Raw genomic sequence first — 19,000 nt, 5'->3', positions numbered from 1 at the left:
CCTAAGTATTTATCTGAAACTGCAAAAATTGAATAGATGTTACTTTTTTGATAGTGCATATTTCATTCTGTGTTTAAGATAATTTAAAGTTGAGAAAACCTTGCAAGAAAAAAATCGTTTCACATATGATTAGATTATTTAAGACGGCTCTATATATAATCCCGTCCGATAATTATAAGGTTGTCGTCTGAGCAGACAAATCTTCATCCAGAGAGCACTCGTCGATTTAATGCACTTACAATAGCCGATGTTATATTGGTTAGGCGAAGATGGAATATTATTTTGCAATAAAACTGGTGAGCTCTTCAACTTGTGAGTACTATTATAGAGCATTGAATAGATCTTCTAAAGGGTTTTTTTTATTAAGAGGTGTTATTTTGATATTCAAAGAAAAATTATTTTTTAATATAAATGGTCGGATGTCTATTTCATTATAAAGAGGAAGGTATGCCGTTAATAGTGGAAAATAACATCAGGCAAATGACCACCACAACCACGCTTACAGGACATGCAATTTTCCATAACCGAATTGCAAAGTGACTGCCCCATGTCCTCGAGAGCCTCACGAATTCCATCTTTGAGGTCTTGAACCGACCCTCGACTGTTGGCGTAGAGCTTCTCTTTCACGTGGCCCCAAAAAAAAGTGTTAAATCACAAGATCTCAGTGGCCAATTATGATCACCTCTTCGAGAGATAACACGGTCCGGAAACTTTTCCCGTGGAATATCAATGGTTTCGCTTGTGTGGCACGTCGCGCCGTCTTGTTGAAAATAAACGTCCAGATCTATACCATCCAATTCCGGCCATAAAAAATCGTTAATCATCTCTTGATAGCGCAATCCATTCAACTATAACACCTGTTATTGGAAAACCCTTTATTACATTCATGTCTTAACTTTTAGGCATCGAAATCAACAAAAAAAAAAAAAAATAAGCGCAATGAATTTTCATAACCACCTGCCGAAATGTTGTAAGCGCTGTTTCTCCAATATGTCGACATGCATGTTAAGATTGAAAGCGAGCGCTTGAACTATATTAGATTGTATAAGAAAATGCTGTGATGCGAATGTGATGCAATGAATATTAAAGTTAACAATGTTGACCAACTGAACCAACTAAAATACCTTTTATTTCCGGGCCACATTTCATTAGATCGACACGATATCACGCGCATTAAAAAAAAATAAAATCACTTATGAAACGTTCATTTCTACACCCACATTCTTAATTAGTTAGTAGATAAACTAGGACCAAATGATGTTGTTGATGTGATTTCAGTCGAAATGTTCGAAGTGGTATTCAAAAGCGTTGGTCGTAGAAACTATAACCGGTAATGATGGACACCCGTTGTATGGTCGTCGATCCGCTGAACATAACGAGAAAATCGACTAGGTTGAAAATAACTGACCAGGATGTTGAAATTGGCAATCGTTAAATCATGAACTATTCGCTGTTATTGTCCGAGACATTTAACGCTCATATCGGTGTCAAATCCTCAAAATACACGTATGTATGCAAATATGTTAAGGGGAGCGACATGGCTTTTTTGGTGTATCCGTTACAAATACGAAGAACGAAATAATGTAACCTCGAAAATGGTAAACGAATATATTTCACATCAAGTAATGCGATCCAAACTTCTGAACGTCCACCATCAACAACACTGTCAAGTCTGTTCAAGGCGATGGAAGTGGAGGAGTGTATTTTTTCGATGCACCTGACATAATATTACTTCTCTTGGCAACAATAAGATTGCAAGTCCGGATTGCTTTGGAACTTGCATCTTCTACAATCGCTGCTACACGTCACTCTCAGCTCTGAAGCTCCCACTGAATATTCAGATGCATGAAAACCCAACATGCAACATTTCAAAAACTTGTGGAATGGCGAAATAATACGATAGAGCATAAAAAATCTTTAGAAGCTTTGAACCGCATTTTACAAGATCTACGTAGAGATTACCAACTTTTACTGGCCAATAATTTTCGTCAAATACTTCCCGTCATTCCAAAACCAGCATCTGATGATGAAATTAATGCAAATGGTAAATGTGTTTGAAATGGGAAAATAGGTGTAAATACGAAAACTGGGCTTATAACGTTGTCCGAAGATGTTTGTAGAAGGTTTTTCCAAACATAGAAATAAACTACATAAACCACGATGTCTGGGTGAAGGTGCTAAACAAAAAACAAAGACATCCATGACATCACAACACATCCATTCAAGGTCCAATTTCAGGTCAGGTGATTTTTTACAAATCTGTGGATACAGTAATGAATCAATAGGAGATCGTCAATTACTCAGCAGAGTTTTTAAATTCCATCGATTTGCCTGGACTTCCCCGCATAATCTTCTGGTAAAAGTAAGATCAGTAATCATGATATTGCATATCACGTACGGATATACTAAAAAAACGGTGGTATATGAATACAATCGTCCATATTTTTGTAATAATTTGTAGCAGTAATTCAATTTATATACATAGAGAACTCGGCTCCAACTCCATTCAGCGGATTAATTTTTCGTAGAAATATTAAATACCGATTTAATGAATATTTTGACTCTACCGCCATCTAACGGTTCCGGTTTTCGTAGAAGTATTTCTAATCTCGTCTGCAGCATACGTTTTAAACTTCATCTAAATTGGACCATAACAAGGCGGATTTATTACAGGTGACAGCAAACACATATAAGTAAAACCCTACATGTATTTGTTGTTGCGTTTGGTGCAAGCATCACGTCAAAATCAGCAAGCAAATGTAAACATACGAATGTAAACATACCAATACATTCAAACAAAGCATATCATTTTGACGTAAGCCATACCTACGGCGAAAAATTCAGCTGGGTGAATGCTGTCACCTTATTAAATCCACCTTGGACCATAAACAGATTTTCCGAATAACGCAACTCCAGCGCCACCTTTAGGATTAAAATATACCCCATGTCCGTGCAATGGAACTAAAGAACATACTGTTCGATTTTTTGGCAATACTGCTGTTTCCGTGGCGCCGCAATTTAATGGCGGATTCTTAAAGAACTCGACAAAAGAAAACGAAATGAAGGAGTAAAATTTTTTGATATCTCGCTTAGTTTTCGAGATATGAAATAAAAAATAATAATAATAATAATAATTTTTTCTTCAGGTTCGATAGAATTCGGCGAGATAAGACAAAATATAGGAATAAAATTTTTCGATATCTCGCGCTTCAAAAAAATAACCCTCATCAGTCCAACTCCGGCTACGCAATCCACAGTATTTTTGCGTAGAACCCTTTTCCGCGTGGGCGGCCTTCGGCCGCGCTTCAAAAAAAATAGCCCTCATCAGTCCAACTCCGGCTACGCAGTCCACAGTATTTTTATTCAATATCTCGAAAACTAAGCGAGATATCAAAAAACTTTACTCATTCATTTCGTTTTCTTTGGTCGAGTTCTATAAGAATCCGCCATAAGATTGCGGCGCCACGGAAATAGCAGAATCCCCGATTTTTTGCAATCCGTTTGTTCGTTTTTGAGTCAAGTTTTCACAAAGAAAACGCCTACATTTTTTACATTGTTTTACTTTACATTTAGTTTGGGAAAAAGAAATCCATTATTTTCGCGGTAGATGCCTGTAGTAACCGATATCATAGATGAGTCATGTATGACCGATATCTCGTAAAGTATCGATCAAACATTTTAAAGTTTATGCTCGTCAGAGTACGTTGTCAAGGTGGCATTTCGCACTAAAAAAATCGTTTGCCGTTTTATGTTTGTTCTATTCAGTTGTGAATTACAGGGTGTTGAAAGTCAACAAGCGAAAATTTGGTACAGTTTTTTTGATAAAGGCGATAATGCAAGCCAGGTCGCTCAAATTGTGAATGGTGTTTATGGTGCAGATACTGTAACCGATAATTACATGCAATTTCCCTTAAGTCGATTCCGTTCAGGCATTTTTGGATGTTAAAGGAAATGTCGATAAAATTACAGAAATTATCGAAATTGACAGGCATTTTAGTAGTCGTAACATCGCCCAGTAGCTAAAGATCGACCATAAAACAATTTACGCAAAAATAATGGATTTCAATACCTTCATGTGGTTCATTTCAAATCATCATACTTCCAAATGACTACTTCAGTAAAAGATACTGAAATCAATAAATTTATTTTAGAAAAGTAAGTTCATTAATGTATTTTCATTTTTTAGGACTATAATATACGAAAAAGGAAAGTACATTTTCAGATGCGAATTTTGAAAAAGTAGTAAAACATAAATAAACAAATATCATGTTGTAATTATTATCTTTATTATGTTTTCAATGGAATGTATTTATGTGATTATATTCAACATGATTTCAAATAGTTAACAATTCAGTTGTGAAATAGTAAAAGAACCATATTCCAACTTATTATAAATTGTTGCGAAGACAAAAGTCAGTTGTTATTTAAAGCATATATCATTGGTTCAATATTAAAATTCACTTGGATTATAGCTCAATCTGAAAATTGATACTAATTCCTGTAATTTTAGGGTATTGTGATCTTCTACAATTCAGTGATTGATTGACAATGCCTTGTTGATGCTGCTGTAAATCGAGTTCTTTATCTGAATATCGGCTAATCTTTAACGATAGAGTCTCCAGTGCTATGTCGTATCTAATAAGTTGAGCATATTTGTGTTTATAGTTGCTCATTTATTTAATGTCAGAGCACCCAACCAGAATTTTTCATTCATCTTTCAACAACTGAATGGTGATCGATACCCTAGCGGCCAAAACTTATTGCAATAAAAGCACCGAATTCGGTGAGGGCGGCGATTTTTGACCAATTTTATTTGTTCCCAGTTCTCGTTATGCCCTTTTAATGAAATTCTATATTCAAGGGAAATGGGAAAACAAGAAATCAGCTGTTTTAATAACACTGTGTAGGCACGCCTCGACTTTTGCTATGGCAAGTGCGTACAGTTGCATATTTATTATGTAAGTTCACATATTTGTATGCACATATTTGTACAATATGTATGTGTGTAAGTTTGTGTGCATGGATAAAAATGGATTCATGTGAGTGATTTTCTCTTTTTGCGTTCTTATATGGATAGTTTTTCATATTTGATTTGGTTGAAGAAATTGAATAATCTTAATCTTAATCTATATATATATATAAAGAAGTTACATTTCCTTGGTAATCTTATAACTCAAGAACCGCCGAACCGATTGACACAAAAATTTTAGAGTTCTTTTCTATCTTTGAGGAGGTGGTTTGTGTGAAGTTTGATTGAAATTGGTGCCGGCGTTCCTGCGTTATGACATTTTATGTGAGTAATGGTTTCCTCTCATACGAAATGCCTGTATGGGAAAAACAACAACAAATACACAGCCGCTTATGAGTGTTTCTGTTGTACTGTTGTGGTTGTAAGCGTACTATGTTAATATTAATTTTGGACGAAAATATAATAAAAACTGGAGCATTCAAGGAACTGGAAAAACATTTTTAACTTTATTTATTTTAGCATAATTTATTTAGCGTAAAAAATTGAAATGGAAATTTAAGAATCAAAGTTTAATTACAAGTTTTTATCGGCTCTTTCACCTTACCTGTATATAGGTGACCACCACAATCAAATTTAAAAAAAGTACAGAAAAGGCTATTGTGACATCTTTAGAGAGTATGTTGAATGAAAAAAATCAACTAATTCAACTGTTTAAACATTTTACGAGTTCTATAAAGAAAACTTAATATGAAAAATTTCTTGCGATATAAAAAAACATTTTATGTATGGTGGTGCGAAGCCCACTGGGAAATGCTAGTATTGTAATAAAAGTTTTAACAATTACACAGTTGATATATATTTTTGAATGATTTGCTAATAGCCAATATTGCATTTAGAATGCTTGTTTTTTTGATGTAACGAAATATGAAATGAACAAATCAGTCTCTTGTTGTAAGTTTATGATAGAAAAGATATATATGGTGAACTATGTGTGTAAAATGAGAACGCCTCAAAATTCTATGCGTTCCTTCCATTGACACTTCTATATACTCTCTTTTTATAGAATACCAGATTGGGCCTTCCGAATTCGCCGTGATGTCAATGCCGCGAGTAAACAAACAAAAGAAACAGAAGATACTTGTTTGTGAAAGGGAAGAGTAAGCGGTAACATGTGTAAACTGGCAAACACACGAAGAAATAACATATATACGCACAAACATACTTTTTTGACACGACGTCCGAGGAAAAAAAAACACAAATATTGCACATGGGGGTTTTGTTATGATTCGTGGCTTCACAATTTAGCACACGGCACTTCATTTTCATTATTTAGTTTAATTTAAAGTTCACATATTAACAAATGAATAACTTTTCTTTCTTTTTTTGGACACCATCGGTTGTCAAAATCACGAAAAATAAGGGAGCCGTTTTCGGAAGGCGCTCCCTCCTTTATTGTGTATACAGCAGAGAATATACAGTGGGTATGATGTAGGCTGCAAACAATTTGATAGGCAATTTATCTTTGAGGATGCCACCCTTAAGGAAACAATTGCCTCGCTCGAAGCCTTGCTTGCTAAAGCCATGAGGAACTAATAAAAGTGAACAAAAATTGTATGTTATCTTTGATGTGATATCGATGCATGACATTTTTTCGATATTGGAGATTTTTATCATCGATACATCGATGTATCGCTCGTATACCTAGTTATCATGCTACTTAACTATTTTATATCAACAATTCCAACCTATTAATTTCGCTTAATATGTGGAGTGACACGGTCTTGATTGTATTTATATCAATCTGTACAGCACTTTTGGGAGAAGGTTAGCGGCTAAAATGATTATTTGCAATTTGGTTTATATTTATCACATGTTGATTTTTAGGTCTCACCTGGGTGTTGGTATATAGGACTGAAAAGTACCAAAAGCTAAAAGGAGAAGTGGAGAAACAGAGCAAAAAATGTAAGTGAGATGAATTATATCGTGTCAATATCTCCCTAGTACTAGCAAATGTTGATCTTTTAATTGGTTTTTATTTATTTTTTTGTGAGCGTAGTTGCGCCGCTGAATCTTCTCGGAACAGGTTACTTTTTAGATTGGCGCTAGGTTACATCGATATAAAAATAAATTCGACTAAGGACGGTCACTTCACCGGCAAAAATAGTCTATGCTGCTTCCAAAAACAATACCAATAACAGCAGTAGTTTACACTCGTAAAAAAGTTTTTCAACATTTTCATATGTATGTAAGACAATCTCGAAAACAAAAAGAAAAAATAGTCTTCAAGGATTTTAGGAATTTTAGTGAAGAGTTGTACCTCTATGTTAGACTTTCTTTTCTTCTTTATTCAACTGCAATTTTCACTTTTAAAATGCTATGTTCTCCCTATTCATCTTGGACCGAAAGCACACGCATAAAAATATACATTCTGTTTCGCATTTTTTTGTAGAAAAACAGTTTAAAAAGATTGAATTAAATTTTTGATTGCGCACACGAATAAGAGGCTGCTGTATGCACTATTGAAAAGCCTAAATTTGTTTCTATTAGTAGTGTGCCCACAATATAAGATACCTTCAAAGGACAGATGATTTTAAATAAAATTTCTAATTGCCAAAATATAAAATAAATATACAAATGTGATTTTGTCAATTAGCTATGGTATTTATATTTATTCATGATAGATGTGACTTAAGACTCAGAAATGTTTCTAATAGAAATAAAGTTATATATGAACACATTCATTTGTAAATAAAACATATATGTATTTATTAGTAGAAAGACGAAAGGAAATCCATGGAGAATCTCTAGATAAATCCCAGAAAAAGAAGATTGAGCGCGATGAAGAGAAATTAAAAAACAACAACAGAGACCTATCGTTGGTTAAAATGAAGTCTATGTTTGCAACAGGTTTTGCGTTCACTGCACTTCTCAGCATGTTTAATAGCATGTAAGTATGATAACTAATGGAAGTAACGGGCTCGTAAATAAACCATCTTTTGACAGATTCGATGGCCGCGTGGTAGCACAATTACCGTTCACACCCATTTCTTGGATACAAGGTTTGAGCCATAGGAACCTATCAGGCGATGATTATACCGATTGTTCCTTCATCTTCCTTTACATTCTTTGTACTATGTCCATAAGGCAGAATATTCAAAAGTTGTTGGGATTCGCACCTTCAAGAGCAGCAAGCAAACAGGGTGGCGGATTGTTTGGTCCGACTCCGGGACAGTTCAAATGAAAATACATATGTATGTATGGAGCTTTGAATTCTCTGTGTTTATTTGAATGTAATCACATTGTGTATTTTTATTAAATATATTAAATGTAATTGACTTAAAAATAACTAGTCTAATGGGCGATATTATACCATCCAAAAATTATTACCGCTTTAAATAACTTCCCTCCAATACCAATGACCGTATTCTGTTCTTTGGTCTTACGTTTTTGGAATAGTAAACTACTTAGGTTTACCGTTAGACAACAACGGCGATGAGAATTAATGAACAAAATGAACAAGACAGGGCTTGGTAAGTGGGTATAACATTAATAATCCTAACATCGGATCCTCATGATCAAGCAGATCTTCATGAGTCTAGACAAAATCGGATTTCATTTAATTTTCTTGATTTTTATAACAACTTTTGAACTACTGCTGCTTAGAATCGCATCTAAATAAAAAAAATCTATCTTTCTATTCACATTTCCCATAATACAAAGTATCCAATTAATATATTATATTTAAAGAAAAGTACTAATTTTTTATACGCATTATACATAAAGTAGCATTGAACATTGGGTCGTTTTTCGACTATAAACATGGTTATGATATACATATGTATGTATGATACATATATACATAGTTCCAAAATATGAATAAGTTACATAAAGGCATAGTCGAATATCGGTTGATCTAGAATGATTCTATCAAAACCAAACCTCGTTAAATCTATTGTTCGAAACTGTCCGTCTATTATTAGTTCAGAAATAGCTCTTCCTACTGCAGGCGATTGCTGTAGGCCGAGAGCAGAAAATCCAGTCGCAATGTAAAGATTGTTGTAATAAGAATGTGGCCCGAGAATACCATTTTCATCAAAAACGTTGTATTCATAAAAACTTTCCCAAGTTTCGATGACATGTGGCTTCTTAAATGTTTTCATTCTATGCATTAAATGTTGCAGAACATTGTTTTCAAAATGGTTTTGTTCAGGTACATTTTCATTATTTGAATCTGTGCAATTGGTAAGTCCCGCAATATAATTACCAGTTAATCCGTCTCTTCGAAAATATAAACCATTCAAATCAACTATACATGGGGTTCCCAGACCTGGTGTGTTAATGGCATCAGTACTTAAAATATGACTACAACAGTTGCGGCGTTGAATTGGTAGTGGAACTTTTAAAATGCCAGGACCTGTACCAATTTTAGCCAATCGAGCAATTTGCTCGGAATTAGATCCAGCAGCAAGTACGCAAATCGCAAATTTTATAGTGCGCGTATCGCCATTGGGAGTTTTTACTATTGCTTTGTCCAAAGCTCGGTACGTATTTACTGTGGTTCCACTTTCCACAACAACATCTGTGTCACTTTGAAATTCAAAATCTATTAATTCCGCTTTTATAAAATGTGCACCATAATCGCTGGCTCTACTTCTTAAGCCAAATAACAAATTGTTTGCATCAAACCAACCATGTCTTTCGAGTCCTTGACACCCTTCAAATAATAATAAACAATTAAATGAGTGCATTTTTTTTCTAAACAAACCTGTATTTACTTACCAAGGGCTACATCTTCCACGTTTAGCCAGGGATATTTTACCTTGAGACGCTCTGGGGTTAGAATTTCAGTCCGAGCCCCAAATTCATTTTGTATCTGTGACATTCTTTTGAGAGTTTCCGCGTTTTCCTCAGAAGCCAAGGTAAGAAATCCTTGTGGGTCAAAGTTTACATCAACGCCCAACTTCTCTTTTGAATTCCTCATAAACTCTGCTCCGTAAAGAGCCATTTCAATATTTTCAGGCAAAAGAAACTGCTGATGCAAGCCACCCACAGGTAGCGTTAAACAAGCCTTGTTATTTAAAAGCTGGTGGAAAAAATAATTACAATTTTAACTTATCAAAGTAAATTGTCAAATCCAAAACATAAATTTTCAAAAATAATATGATGAATTAATAATGTCCTTAAATTAAATGCTTACAGGATAGTCACGTTCAATAACAACAACATTTAGTCCATCGCGGGCTTTTTTTTTTAACCAGTACGCTATAGAAGCTCCAACACCTCTTCCCCCAATTACTAGAACATCACAATGTGTCTGGAACTCATTTTCATCAGTAATTCCCACATGCGTTTTTTCCTCCTCAACCTCCTCATGTTGTTTAATTGAGGGAGTCAAGAATTTTTTGATTTTACGCATATCGTTCCGGAGAAGTTTAAATGTGCGCTGAATTGGATGAGGATGTTCTGTTCTATTATCGTTATTATCGCTAAAAGACCTTATAAGCGTCGGCCGATAGCAGTTTCTTGAATTTAAAAAGCGTGTGAGCGATAGACCCTTCATTATACCTTCTGTACTTGTTATAGCAAAAAAAATAATTGAGTTTAATGAAATTGTTAAAAAAGAATTAGCTATTAACTATTTACACACGATTTCTTCAAGGAGGATGTCATAAGCATATATCAAAGCTAGGCTAAATTGAAAACAGCTGCTGTAATACCTGTGAGGTAATAGTGTTGTAAAATGTTAGCTTGTTCAAAACAACTGTAGTAGTAGATTTCCACCACGGTGTATTAAATATTACCTTATAATACGTTCACATATGCATTTTATTTAAATATATATATGGCTGGTACACCGCCACGTACTTTTTGGGGGTTTGGCCGAGCTCTTCCTTGTATTTGTGGTGTGCGTCTTGATGTTGTTCCACAAATGGAGGGACTTACAGTTTTAAGCCGACTCCGAACGGCAGATATTTTTATGAGGAGCTTTTTCATGGCATACACTCGGAGGTTTGCCATTGCCTGCCGAGTGGCGACCACTATTAGAAAAATGTTTTTCTTAATGTTGGTGTTTTCACCGAGATTCGAAACGACGTTCTCTCTGTGTATTCTGAATGGTAGTCGCGCACCAACCCATTCGGCTACGGCGGCCGCCGTATGCATATACATTAATCACCTATAAATACGAAGAAGGACCTTTGTTGTAGCAGCATAAACCTTCCCCATACATATATGGGGAATGTTGCTGAAGCGACTGTTCTTGGCCGGATATAAATCCGAGTCGTTCCGGTAACGTAGAACCGACTGTCGTGCGAACGACTACTTCTTCTTGATTGCTTAATTTAATTGTATTGTTCTCGCCACGAAGAATATTGAAAATTAATACAGAAAATTCTAAAAATTTGCAAAAACTTGCCAGTTGATTGCCACGATTGCATATCAAATTTCTTTTATCTCAGCTTAAGTAACGACTCGTAAATTCTTCTCTCATAAATTCGCGTATTTTGGTGGGCATGTTATTTATATGATTACAATAAACTAGGCAACGCGAATAAAAATATACTTTTGGCAATCCGTCCATTCTTACATAAATATTTGTAAATTATAAATTTTTTCAGACTCAGTTGTTTTGTTGACAAAAATGCAACTATATGCCAAATAAGCTGTTTTTCTTAAACAATTTGACTGGATATAATTTTGTCCAGCAAGAATTTGTAACTTCTCTGGAAAATGAGAAGTGGATTTGATTTCTCGATTTCCGCTCCCTTGCAGGTTTAATTTAAAAATCACAATTCTTCCCATCAAAAATTATTCACAAAAAAGCGGTTTCTCTTCGTTTTATTTATTTTGTTTCCTGTCTAGTAAAAGCATCAACCGGTTGTCAAAATCGAAAAAAATAAAGTTGCTGCTTTCGGAAGGTGCCCCCATCAACTTCTATGCACTGTTGCGTACGATGTGTAGACATACAATAATAAAAATAAATAAAAGTGGCAGCACCGTCCCCGCATTCGATTGACATAAGAATGTTTCGATTTTAATGCGTTTCACAATTTGCATTACTCGACAATTTTTGGGTAACAGTGAATTTTCAGCATTTTTTAGACGTGAATTTTGTTATAAACTAAGGAAGAAAAACGAAAATGACTAATAGCGCGGAAACTGCAGGACAGGATGTTGAAATGGAGGTTGAGCCCTCTGGGGAAAATTCTGGTGATATGAAGAAAGATCAAGGCGTCTCAACTATCATAGAAGTGCGTGAGCAAATACGCCAAATCGAAAGAGCCGTAGCCTCAAAAGAATCTCGGTAAAAAACTTTTTTTATTTGAGTAAAGTAAACAAATAATATTATTGGATTTATTTAGGTTCATTTTGAGAGTCCTTCGGTCTCTCCCAAACACACGTCGAAAGCTTAGTGCTGTTATTTTCCGTAACCTTATTCAATCTATATATCCAGCCGGTGCTGAACGTGAAGCTACTCTTAGTCTGATACCAAATACCCCAGTAGGGGTTATAGAAACTGAGGTCCCACGAAGCCGGTCCGCTTCAAAGCTTCCAATTGCTGAGGTAGATGCATATTTTTATTTGCTGTTGCTAGTGAAATTAATCGATGAGGGAGATATTAAGCGTGCAGTTATCTGTTCCGAGTCCCTTATGAAAAAAATTGCAGCGCAAAATCGTCGCACATTAGATTTGATCGGAGCAAAATCATATTTTTACTATTCTCGTGTAAATGAACTTAATAATTGCCTTGAAACTATAAGAGGATTTCTACATGCTCGCCTACGTACAGCTACTCTGAGAAATGACTTCGAAGGGCAAGCCGTTCTTATCAATTGCTTGCTTCGAAATTACTTGCACTATTCACTTTACGATCAAGCTGATAAGCTGGTAAAGAAATCGGTATTCCCGGTTTCTGCAAGTAACAACGAGTGGGCAAGATTTTTGTATTATTTGGGACGCATAAAAGCAGCAAAGTTGGAATACAGCGATGCACATAAACATTTGGTACAGGCGTTACGAAAAGCTCCGCAAAATGCAGCCGTTGGATTTAGACAAACCGTACAAAAATTAATTATAGTTGTTGAGTTGCTATTAGGAAATATACCTGAGCGACAAATTTTTAGACAAGCGGCGCTCCGAAAGTCACTTGCTCCATATTTCCAACTTACTCAAGCTGTGCGTTTGGGTAATCTAAAGAGATTTGGAGAAGTAGTAGAGAACTATGGACCGAAATTTCAGCAAGATCACACGTACACTCTTATAATTCGTCTTAGACATAATGTTATAAAAACAGCGATACGTTCTATTGGACTTTCCTATTCCCGTATATCTCCAAATGATATTGCGAAACGTCTAATGTTAGATTCAGCTGAAGATGCAGAATTTATTGTATCTAAAGCAATACGGGATGGAGTTATTGAAGCTACGCTTGATCCCGAACATAATTATATGCGGAGCAAAGAAAGTACTGATATATACAGCACACGCGAACCTCAATTGGCATTTCATGAACGTATTACATTTTGTCTTGATTTGCACAATCAAAGTGTAAAAGCGATGCGTTATCCTCCGAAATCCTATGGTAAGGATCTTGAAAGTGCTGAAGAGCGTCGGGAGCGTGAACAGCAAGATTTAGAATTGGCTAAAGAAATGGCAGAGGATGACGAAGATGGGTTTTAAATGTTTTTTGAACGATATTAAAAAGTTAACCATCAGAGTTATTTAATACAAACATAAATACATATAACTTTAATAAAAATCGTATTTCAATAAAAGTTTTTATGTAAGAAGTCTATTAAAAAATTTTGTTCACCACTTTCTATATATGGTATTTACGTGAGGTATGCCTAGTAGGTACTAAGTGAGGCATGTCGAGCACAAAAATTCAAAATAATAGCAGCCAGACTATTACAAGTTTTTATTTGTTTTATTCCTTTTTTGCAAAAATGTGTGTAGTTCATACTATAAAAGAAACCATATATGCTTGAAACTTTATAAAAAATTTGAAAAAATTCATCAACATTTTAAGCTATTAGTAACAATTTTTAGTAAAATTCTTGGTGTGTAGTTTTATAGCCCACTCAATTTTGGTATAATATTGCGCCAGTTTGAAGTGCTTAAAATTCACGTTGATTTTTATAAATTTTTGTTAACGGTCTTATACATTTCTTGCATATGGCGAATGCATGAAATTTTTTTATGAGCCACACCAAATTTGCACTTTGTTATTCCAAATTCCATGGACTGTGAAACTGCATATTCGAAGTTTTTCTAAAAAATCTGATTAAATAAAGAGTTTGAAAATACCTATGCTCAATTTTGTACAAAGTTTGAGTCATGGTTTTTGTTGTGGTACAAACTGTATTTTTATAAAAGCAAAAATTAATAAAAAAACAAAAAGGGAAAACTTCCAATGTGTCGCGCTACTTTTATTGTAAATCGAACAATGCAATTTTGAGCAGAACTCTTGTGCGTCCAAAACGAAAACGGATTGTTAAGTTTACGTTGCTCTTGCTTTTGGTATTATCCGTCACAATGGGTCCATTGTGATAACGAATTTGACTGACAGCTAAATACAAGGTGGCGCAAAATTTATTTCCCTATCGGAAGATTTATAATTTTGGCAAAGGGGGTCGTACGTCAATCATATTTGGCACTTGGCACCGAAAAGCAATGGTGCGTGTAAAGGTTAAAATACTCCAAATTACTTTTTATTTTATTTAGTAAACAATTTATTCAAAAACAAAATAGGATGATTAATATTGCGTCACCTTTTAGTTATGTGTTTTTTATGCCGTAGTGCACATAAACTGCACATAATTTCCGGCTGACTACTAAAACTAAGGAATAATGAAAATATATACATATTCAATTACAAACTTACATCTAATGAGACACTCCAGAGCAGTCAATCAGAGTTTCAAAGGACCGAACAACGCCTTCCGCAAAAATAGGATTTCAACCATTGCAAGAAAACAAAATGAAACCCTAGTGAAGATAATTTATGTAGTAAAATGTTGTGAGAGACTCTGTCGAAAGCTTTGGAAAAATCCGTGTAAATGCAGTCGACTTGCTGCCCTGCTGAGAAGGCTCTAATACAATATTCACTAACATCGGTGAGATTAGACACTGTGAACCGTTCAGTGACGAATCCATGCTGATTGCACGAAATTAAGCTTTTAGTGGCAAAGAACAAATTTTCTTTGACAATGGCTTCAAAAAGTTTAGAAAATGTCGAGAGCTTGGAAATTGGGCGATAATTACTTATTTCATTCTTCAATTAATTGAGGATATACTTGTATATATATACAATCGAATTGGGGATATACTTGTTATGTATCACAACAACAAAAATATCTTCATACACAACGAAATATAATATTTGCTTTCACGAAAATAAAATATAGTTTGTTTGTTTATATGCGGCAGTTAAATGCCTTGCCACAATGGCTGCAACGAACCTATTGTGACAGGCCCATAAAATAGGTAGATCGTTGCAGATCCTCCGAGTCTTAATGCAGCACTCGTCGAAAAACGTCTGATGTATAATTACCGAAAGTAGTGCACAAAATATCCGTTATTTGATAGGCTACGTAATAAGATGCGCCATTCTGCCCACAAAAAGTCAGTAATAATACATTAACTTCAACGATCTGACAGTGGTGGCGCTGGAGGGCTGCAAGGATGAGACGCTACTCTTTGGGTCCTGCTATATGCCACATGATGGAGAAGCACCACAGACGGAACTTCGGAAGCTGGTAGAAACAGCTGCCAGAATGAAGCACGCTCTGGTGGTAGGAACGGACGCAAACGCACATCACACGGTCTTGGGAAGTGCAGATATAAACGACCGAGATGAGTCACTATTTACCTATATTCTTCAAAGTAGCCTAGAAATAGTTAATAGAGATGAAGAACCAACATATGTGGGACCAACCTCGAAGAATGTACTCGATTTAACACTCTACACAAGCAGGCATGTTATGGTTCAGGAATGGGAAGTGTTGAGTAGGCCCTCATTCTCTGATCACAGATACATAAGCTTTCAGGTCATATTCCGCTCAAAAAACAAGCTTACATCCTTTAGAAATCCTAAGAATACGAACTGGGACTTGTATAGGGATATACTATCAAAAACACCAATGATACCCCGGAAATACAAGTCACACGTCGCACTTGAGAAAGGGGTTGAATTGTTTGCAACTACTCTCGTCAAAGCCTTTAAAAGATCCTGCCCTCCAACACGTAATAAACGCAAGGTGAAGCCTCCCTGGTGGAACAGGGAATTAGGAGCACAAAGACGTAGAGTACATGAATTCTATAGGTTAGCCAAAGTGGCTGACAATGAGTTCTGTTGGAAAGAGTATAAGGATCTACTAAAAGTATACAAGAAAGAGATACGTAAAGCCAAGAGAGAATCTTGGAAAGACTTCTGTAGCAGTATGGAAGACACTAACGATGTGGCTAGACTCAGGAAACTGCTATCCAAGAATCCGTCTATGCCAAGAACAATACGAAAAATTAACGGGGAGTGGGCTGACAGCTGTGAGGACTCTCTAGAAGACCTAGTCAGTACACATTTTCCAGGGTGTGCGGACATTACAGATCTCGAACCTAGAGGAGATATTGTGCACGAAATCCCGACGAACGTAATTACAACCAACAAAATAGAATGGGCTATACAAAGTTTCGACCCATATAAATCGCCAGGATTGGATGGAATCTTCCCAGCCATGCTCCAAAAGGTAAGCCACCTTGTGGTACCATGGTTAAGAACGATATTCAGGGGATGCCTGAGGTTCAGCTACGTTCCTGTATCGTGGAGAGAAGCGAGGGTTGTGTTTATTCCAAAAGCGGGAAAAAGCAACCCTCTATACTCAAAAGAATACAGGCCCATTAGTTTGACTTCATTTCTCCTGAAAACGTTAGAGAAGATTCTAGATACATACATTAGAGACACAATTGCGCCGGACGAATTATCCAAAGCGCAGCATGCTTACACTAAAGGCAGATCCACTGAAACTGCACTTCACTCACTTGTACTAAACATAGAAAAGGCGTTAGAATGTAAGGAGTATGCTCTAGGAGTATTTCTAGATATATCAGGGGCCTTTAACAACGTGACAAAAGATGCTAATATAAATAGCATAGAGTCACGTAATGTGCAACCCGCGGTTTATCTATGGATAAGGCAGCTATTAGCTAGTAGAAAGATAAGAGCGGAGTGGAACGATGCGAGCGTCACCAAATATGCATGCAGAGGTACTCCGCAAGGTGGGGTACTATCGCCACTATTATGGCTACTAGTAGCAAATGAAATTCTTAAGAAACTTGACAGAGGGGCACCTAAACTAGTGGCATATGCCGATGACATAGCTATAGTAGTTACAGGAAAGTACCTGGACACCATCAGTAATGTAATGAACAGCACTCTCAAAACGATACATCAATGGGCATCTCGCGCAGGGCTAGGGATAAACGCGGGGAAACGGACATGGTACTTTTTACCAGGAAGTACAAAGTTCGGGCGTGGAACCTCCCGAAGCTAGGCAACAACGAATTACTTCTCAAAGATTATGCAAGGTACCTCGGAGTAATATTGGACAGCAAATTGCTGTGGAAGCACAACGTTGAGGAGAGGATGAAAAAGGCCAGTAATGCGTTGTACGCATGTAAAAGAATGCTGGGCGTTACATGGGGTCTATCACCCTCCCTGGTGCATTAGTGCTACACAGCAGTAGTCAGACCGATATTGCTGTACGGAACCTTAGTATGGTGGACTGCGACAAAAAAACTGACATACTTAATGCCGCTGGAAAGGATTCAACGACTCGCTGCTCTGTGCATAACAGGAGCGATGAAGACCACTCCAACGGCGGCGCTGGAAATGATGCTCAGCATGCCACCTATTGACCTCATGGCAGAAAACCTGGCAGCGAAATCCGTGAGGAGGCTAATGTGTGCGGGGGTATTCATCTGCAGAACTTTCGGTCACAGCTCAATAGGAAAGTGGAGCTCAGGTGGCACAGACTACATGACTTCGTACTTTAATTGGGAGAGAAGGTTCCGCACTACAATTGAAGGGGAGGGATGGCACAAAGGCATGAAGCCTGGCCATAGAACCTTTCACATCTATACAGACGGCTCGAAAACTCCAGACGGAGTGGGAGCGGGCATCTACTGCTCAAAACTAGGAATAAGGCAGTCTATCAAGCTGCCAGACCACAGCAGTATTTTCCAAGCGGAAGTTTTTGCTGTGGGGAAGGCCGCGGAGCTAGCCTACACTAGAACAAGAAAGAACTCAACAATTAATATATACGTGGATAGTCAAGCAGCAATAAGAGCAATAAGCTCATATTGTATTAAGTCCAAAAATGTTCGACGGAGCAGGGAGGCCATAGAAAGGCTAGCCGGAAACAGTAGGCTGCATATCTACTGGGTACCTGGTCACAAAGGCATTATAGGGAACGAAATAGTAGATGAGATAGCAAAAAGTGCTGTGAGACTACCATTTGAACAAGAGAACGACATACCGAGACCGCTAAACACAATATACAATGAAATGGACGACCACATGAAAAGGCAAGTGAAAGCTAGGTGGACTAACCTGACCCCATGCAAAACAGCAAAACTCATGTGTAGAACTAACGACAAAAAACTCACTCAATTCGTACTTACGCTCTCGCGAAAGGAATGCAGAATTATCATAGGTATGCTAACAGGCCACAATCTATTGGCTGCACATGCGTACAAGATAAGGATTGCTAACACGGACAAATGCAGAAAATGCAGAGAGGATGTTGAGGAGACTTTAGAACACCTTCTGTGCGTTTGTCCGGCATTATCAAAAACGCGACTAAGATGCCTGGGAGCCCCACTGTTTGAGGGTCTGGAAGACGTCTTAAAAGCGGTGCTCCCAGCCCTACTTAGATTCGCCAAAAGCGCTGACATCCTACATGATGTCTACTTTAGGGATTCATAGAGGTCGGCTTATTGCCAACCGGGCTAACCTAACCTAACATTAACTTCAAT

The 19,000-nt window shown here is 36.7% G+C and overlaps 3 protein-coding genes across 3 annotated transcripts; 2 read left to right on the top strand and 1 right to left on the bottom strand.

The window, feature by feature from the left end:
• The first annotated feature begins 6,648 nt into the window (after positions 1-6,648).
• LOC129248010 (calcium load-activated calcium channel) lies at positions 6,649-8,315 on the top strand. Its single transcript, XM_054887409.1, has 4 exons — positions 6,649-6,793; positions 6,854-6,931; positions 7,742-7,916; positions 7,973-8,315. Exons 1-4 carry the CDS (start codon positions 6,733-6,735, stop codon positions 8,208-8,210), a joined length of 552 nt encoding a protein of 183 aa, XP_054743384.1. The 5' UTR covers positions 6,649-6,732; the 3' UTR covers positions 8,211-8,315.
• LOC129248009 (FAD-dependent oxidoreductase domain-containing protein 1) lies at positions 8,226-10,659 on the bottom strand. The gene is made up of 3 exons (XM_054887408.1): positions 10,167-10,659; positions 9,749-10,052; positions 8,226-9,683 (listed from the first exon to the last, which is right to left on the bottom strand). Exons 1-3 carry the CDS (start codon positions 10,527-10,529, stop codon positions 8,851-8,853), a joined length of 1,500 nt encoding a protein of 499 aa, XP_054743383.1. The 5' UTR covers positions 10,530-10,659; the 3' UTR covers positions 8,226-8,850.
• A 1,346-nt stretch (positions 10,660-12,005) lies between these two features.
• On the top strand, positions 12,006-14,375 carry LOC129248081 (probable 26S proteasome non-ATPase regulatory subunit 3). Its single transcript, XM_054887515.1, has 2 exons — positions 12,006-12,272; positions 12,331-14,375. Exons 1-2 carry the CDS (start codon positions 12,109-12,111, stop codon positions 13,646-13,648), a joined length of 1,482 nt encoding a protein of 493 aa, XP_054743490.1. The 5' UTR covers positions 12,006-12,108; the 3' UTR covers positions 13,649-14,375.
• Positions 14,376-19,000: the final 4,625 nt, after the last annotated feature.

Source organism: Anastrepha obliqua, chromosome 5 (assembly GCF_027943255.1).
Source record: "Anastrepha obliqua isolate idAnaObli1 chromosome 5, idAnaObli1_1.0, whole genome shotgun sequence".
In the NCBI taxonomy this organism is placed as follows: Eukaryota; Metazoa; Arthropoda; class Insecta; order Diptera; family Tephritidae; genus Anastrepha; species Anastrepha obliqua.
This window is presented reverse-complemented; position numbering and strand designations above follow the sequence as displayed.

Coding starts and splice junctions, on each gene's coding strand:
- LOC129248010 (XM_054887409.1), top strand. CDS start 6,733: ATGTGGAGTGACACGGTCTTGATTGTATTTATATCAATCTGTACAGCA. Junction 6,932..7,741: donor GGAGAAACAGAGCAAAAAAT/GTAAGTGAGATG, acceptor TGTATTTATTAG/TAGAAAGACGAAAGGAAATC. Junction 7,917..7,972: donor CTCAGCATGTTTAATAGCAT/GTAAGTATGATA, acceptor ATCTTTTGACAG/ATTCGATGGCCGCGTGGTAG.
- LOC129248009 (XM_054887408.1), bottom strand. CDS start 10,529: ATGAAGGGTCTATCGCTCACACGCTTTTTAAATTCAAGAAACTGCTAT. Junction 10,053..10,166: donor TTATTGAACGTGACTATCCT/GTAAGCATTTAA, acceptor TTTTTCCACCAG/CTTTTAAATAACAAGGCTTG. Junction 9,684..9,748: donor CGTGGAAGATGTAGCCCTTG/GTAAGTAAATAC, acceptor TATTATTTGAAG/GGTGTCAAGGACTCGAAAGA.
- LOC129248081 (XM_054887515.1), top strand. CDS start 12,109: ATGACTAATAGCGCGGAAACTGCAGGACAGGATGTTGAAATGGAGGTT. Junction 12,273..12,330: donor GTAGCCTCAAAAGAATCTCG/GTAAAAAACTTT, acceptor GGATTTATTTAG/GTTCATTTTGAGAGTCCTTC.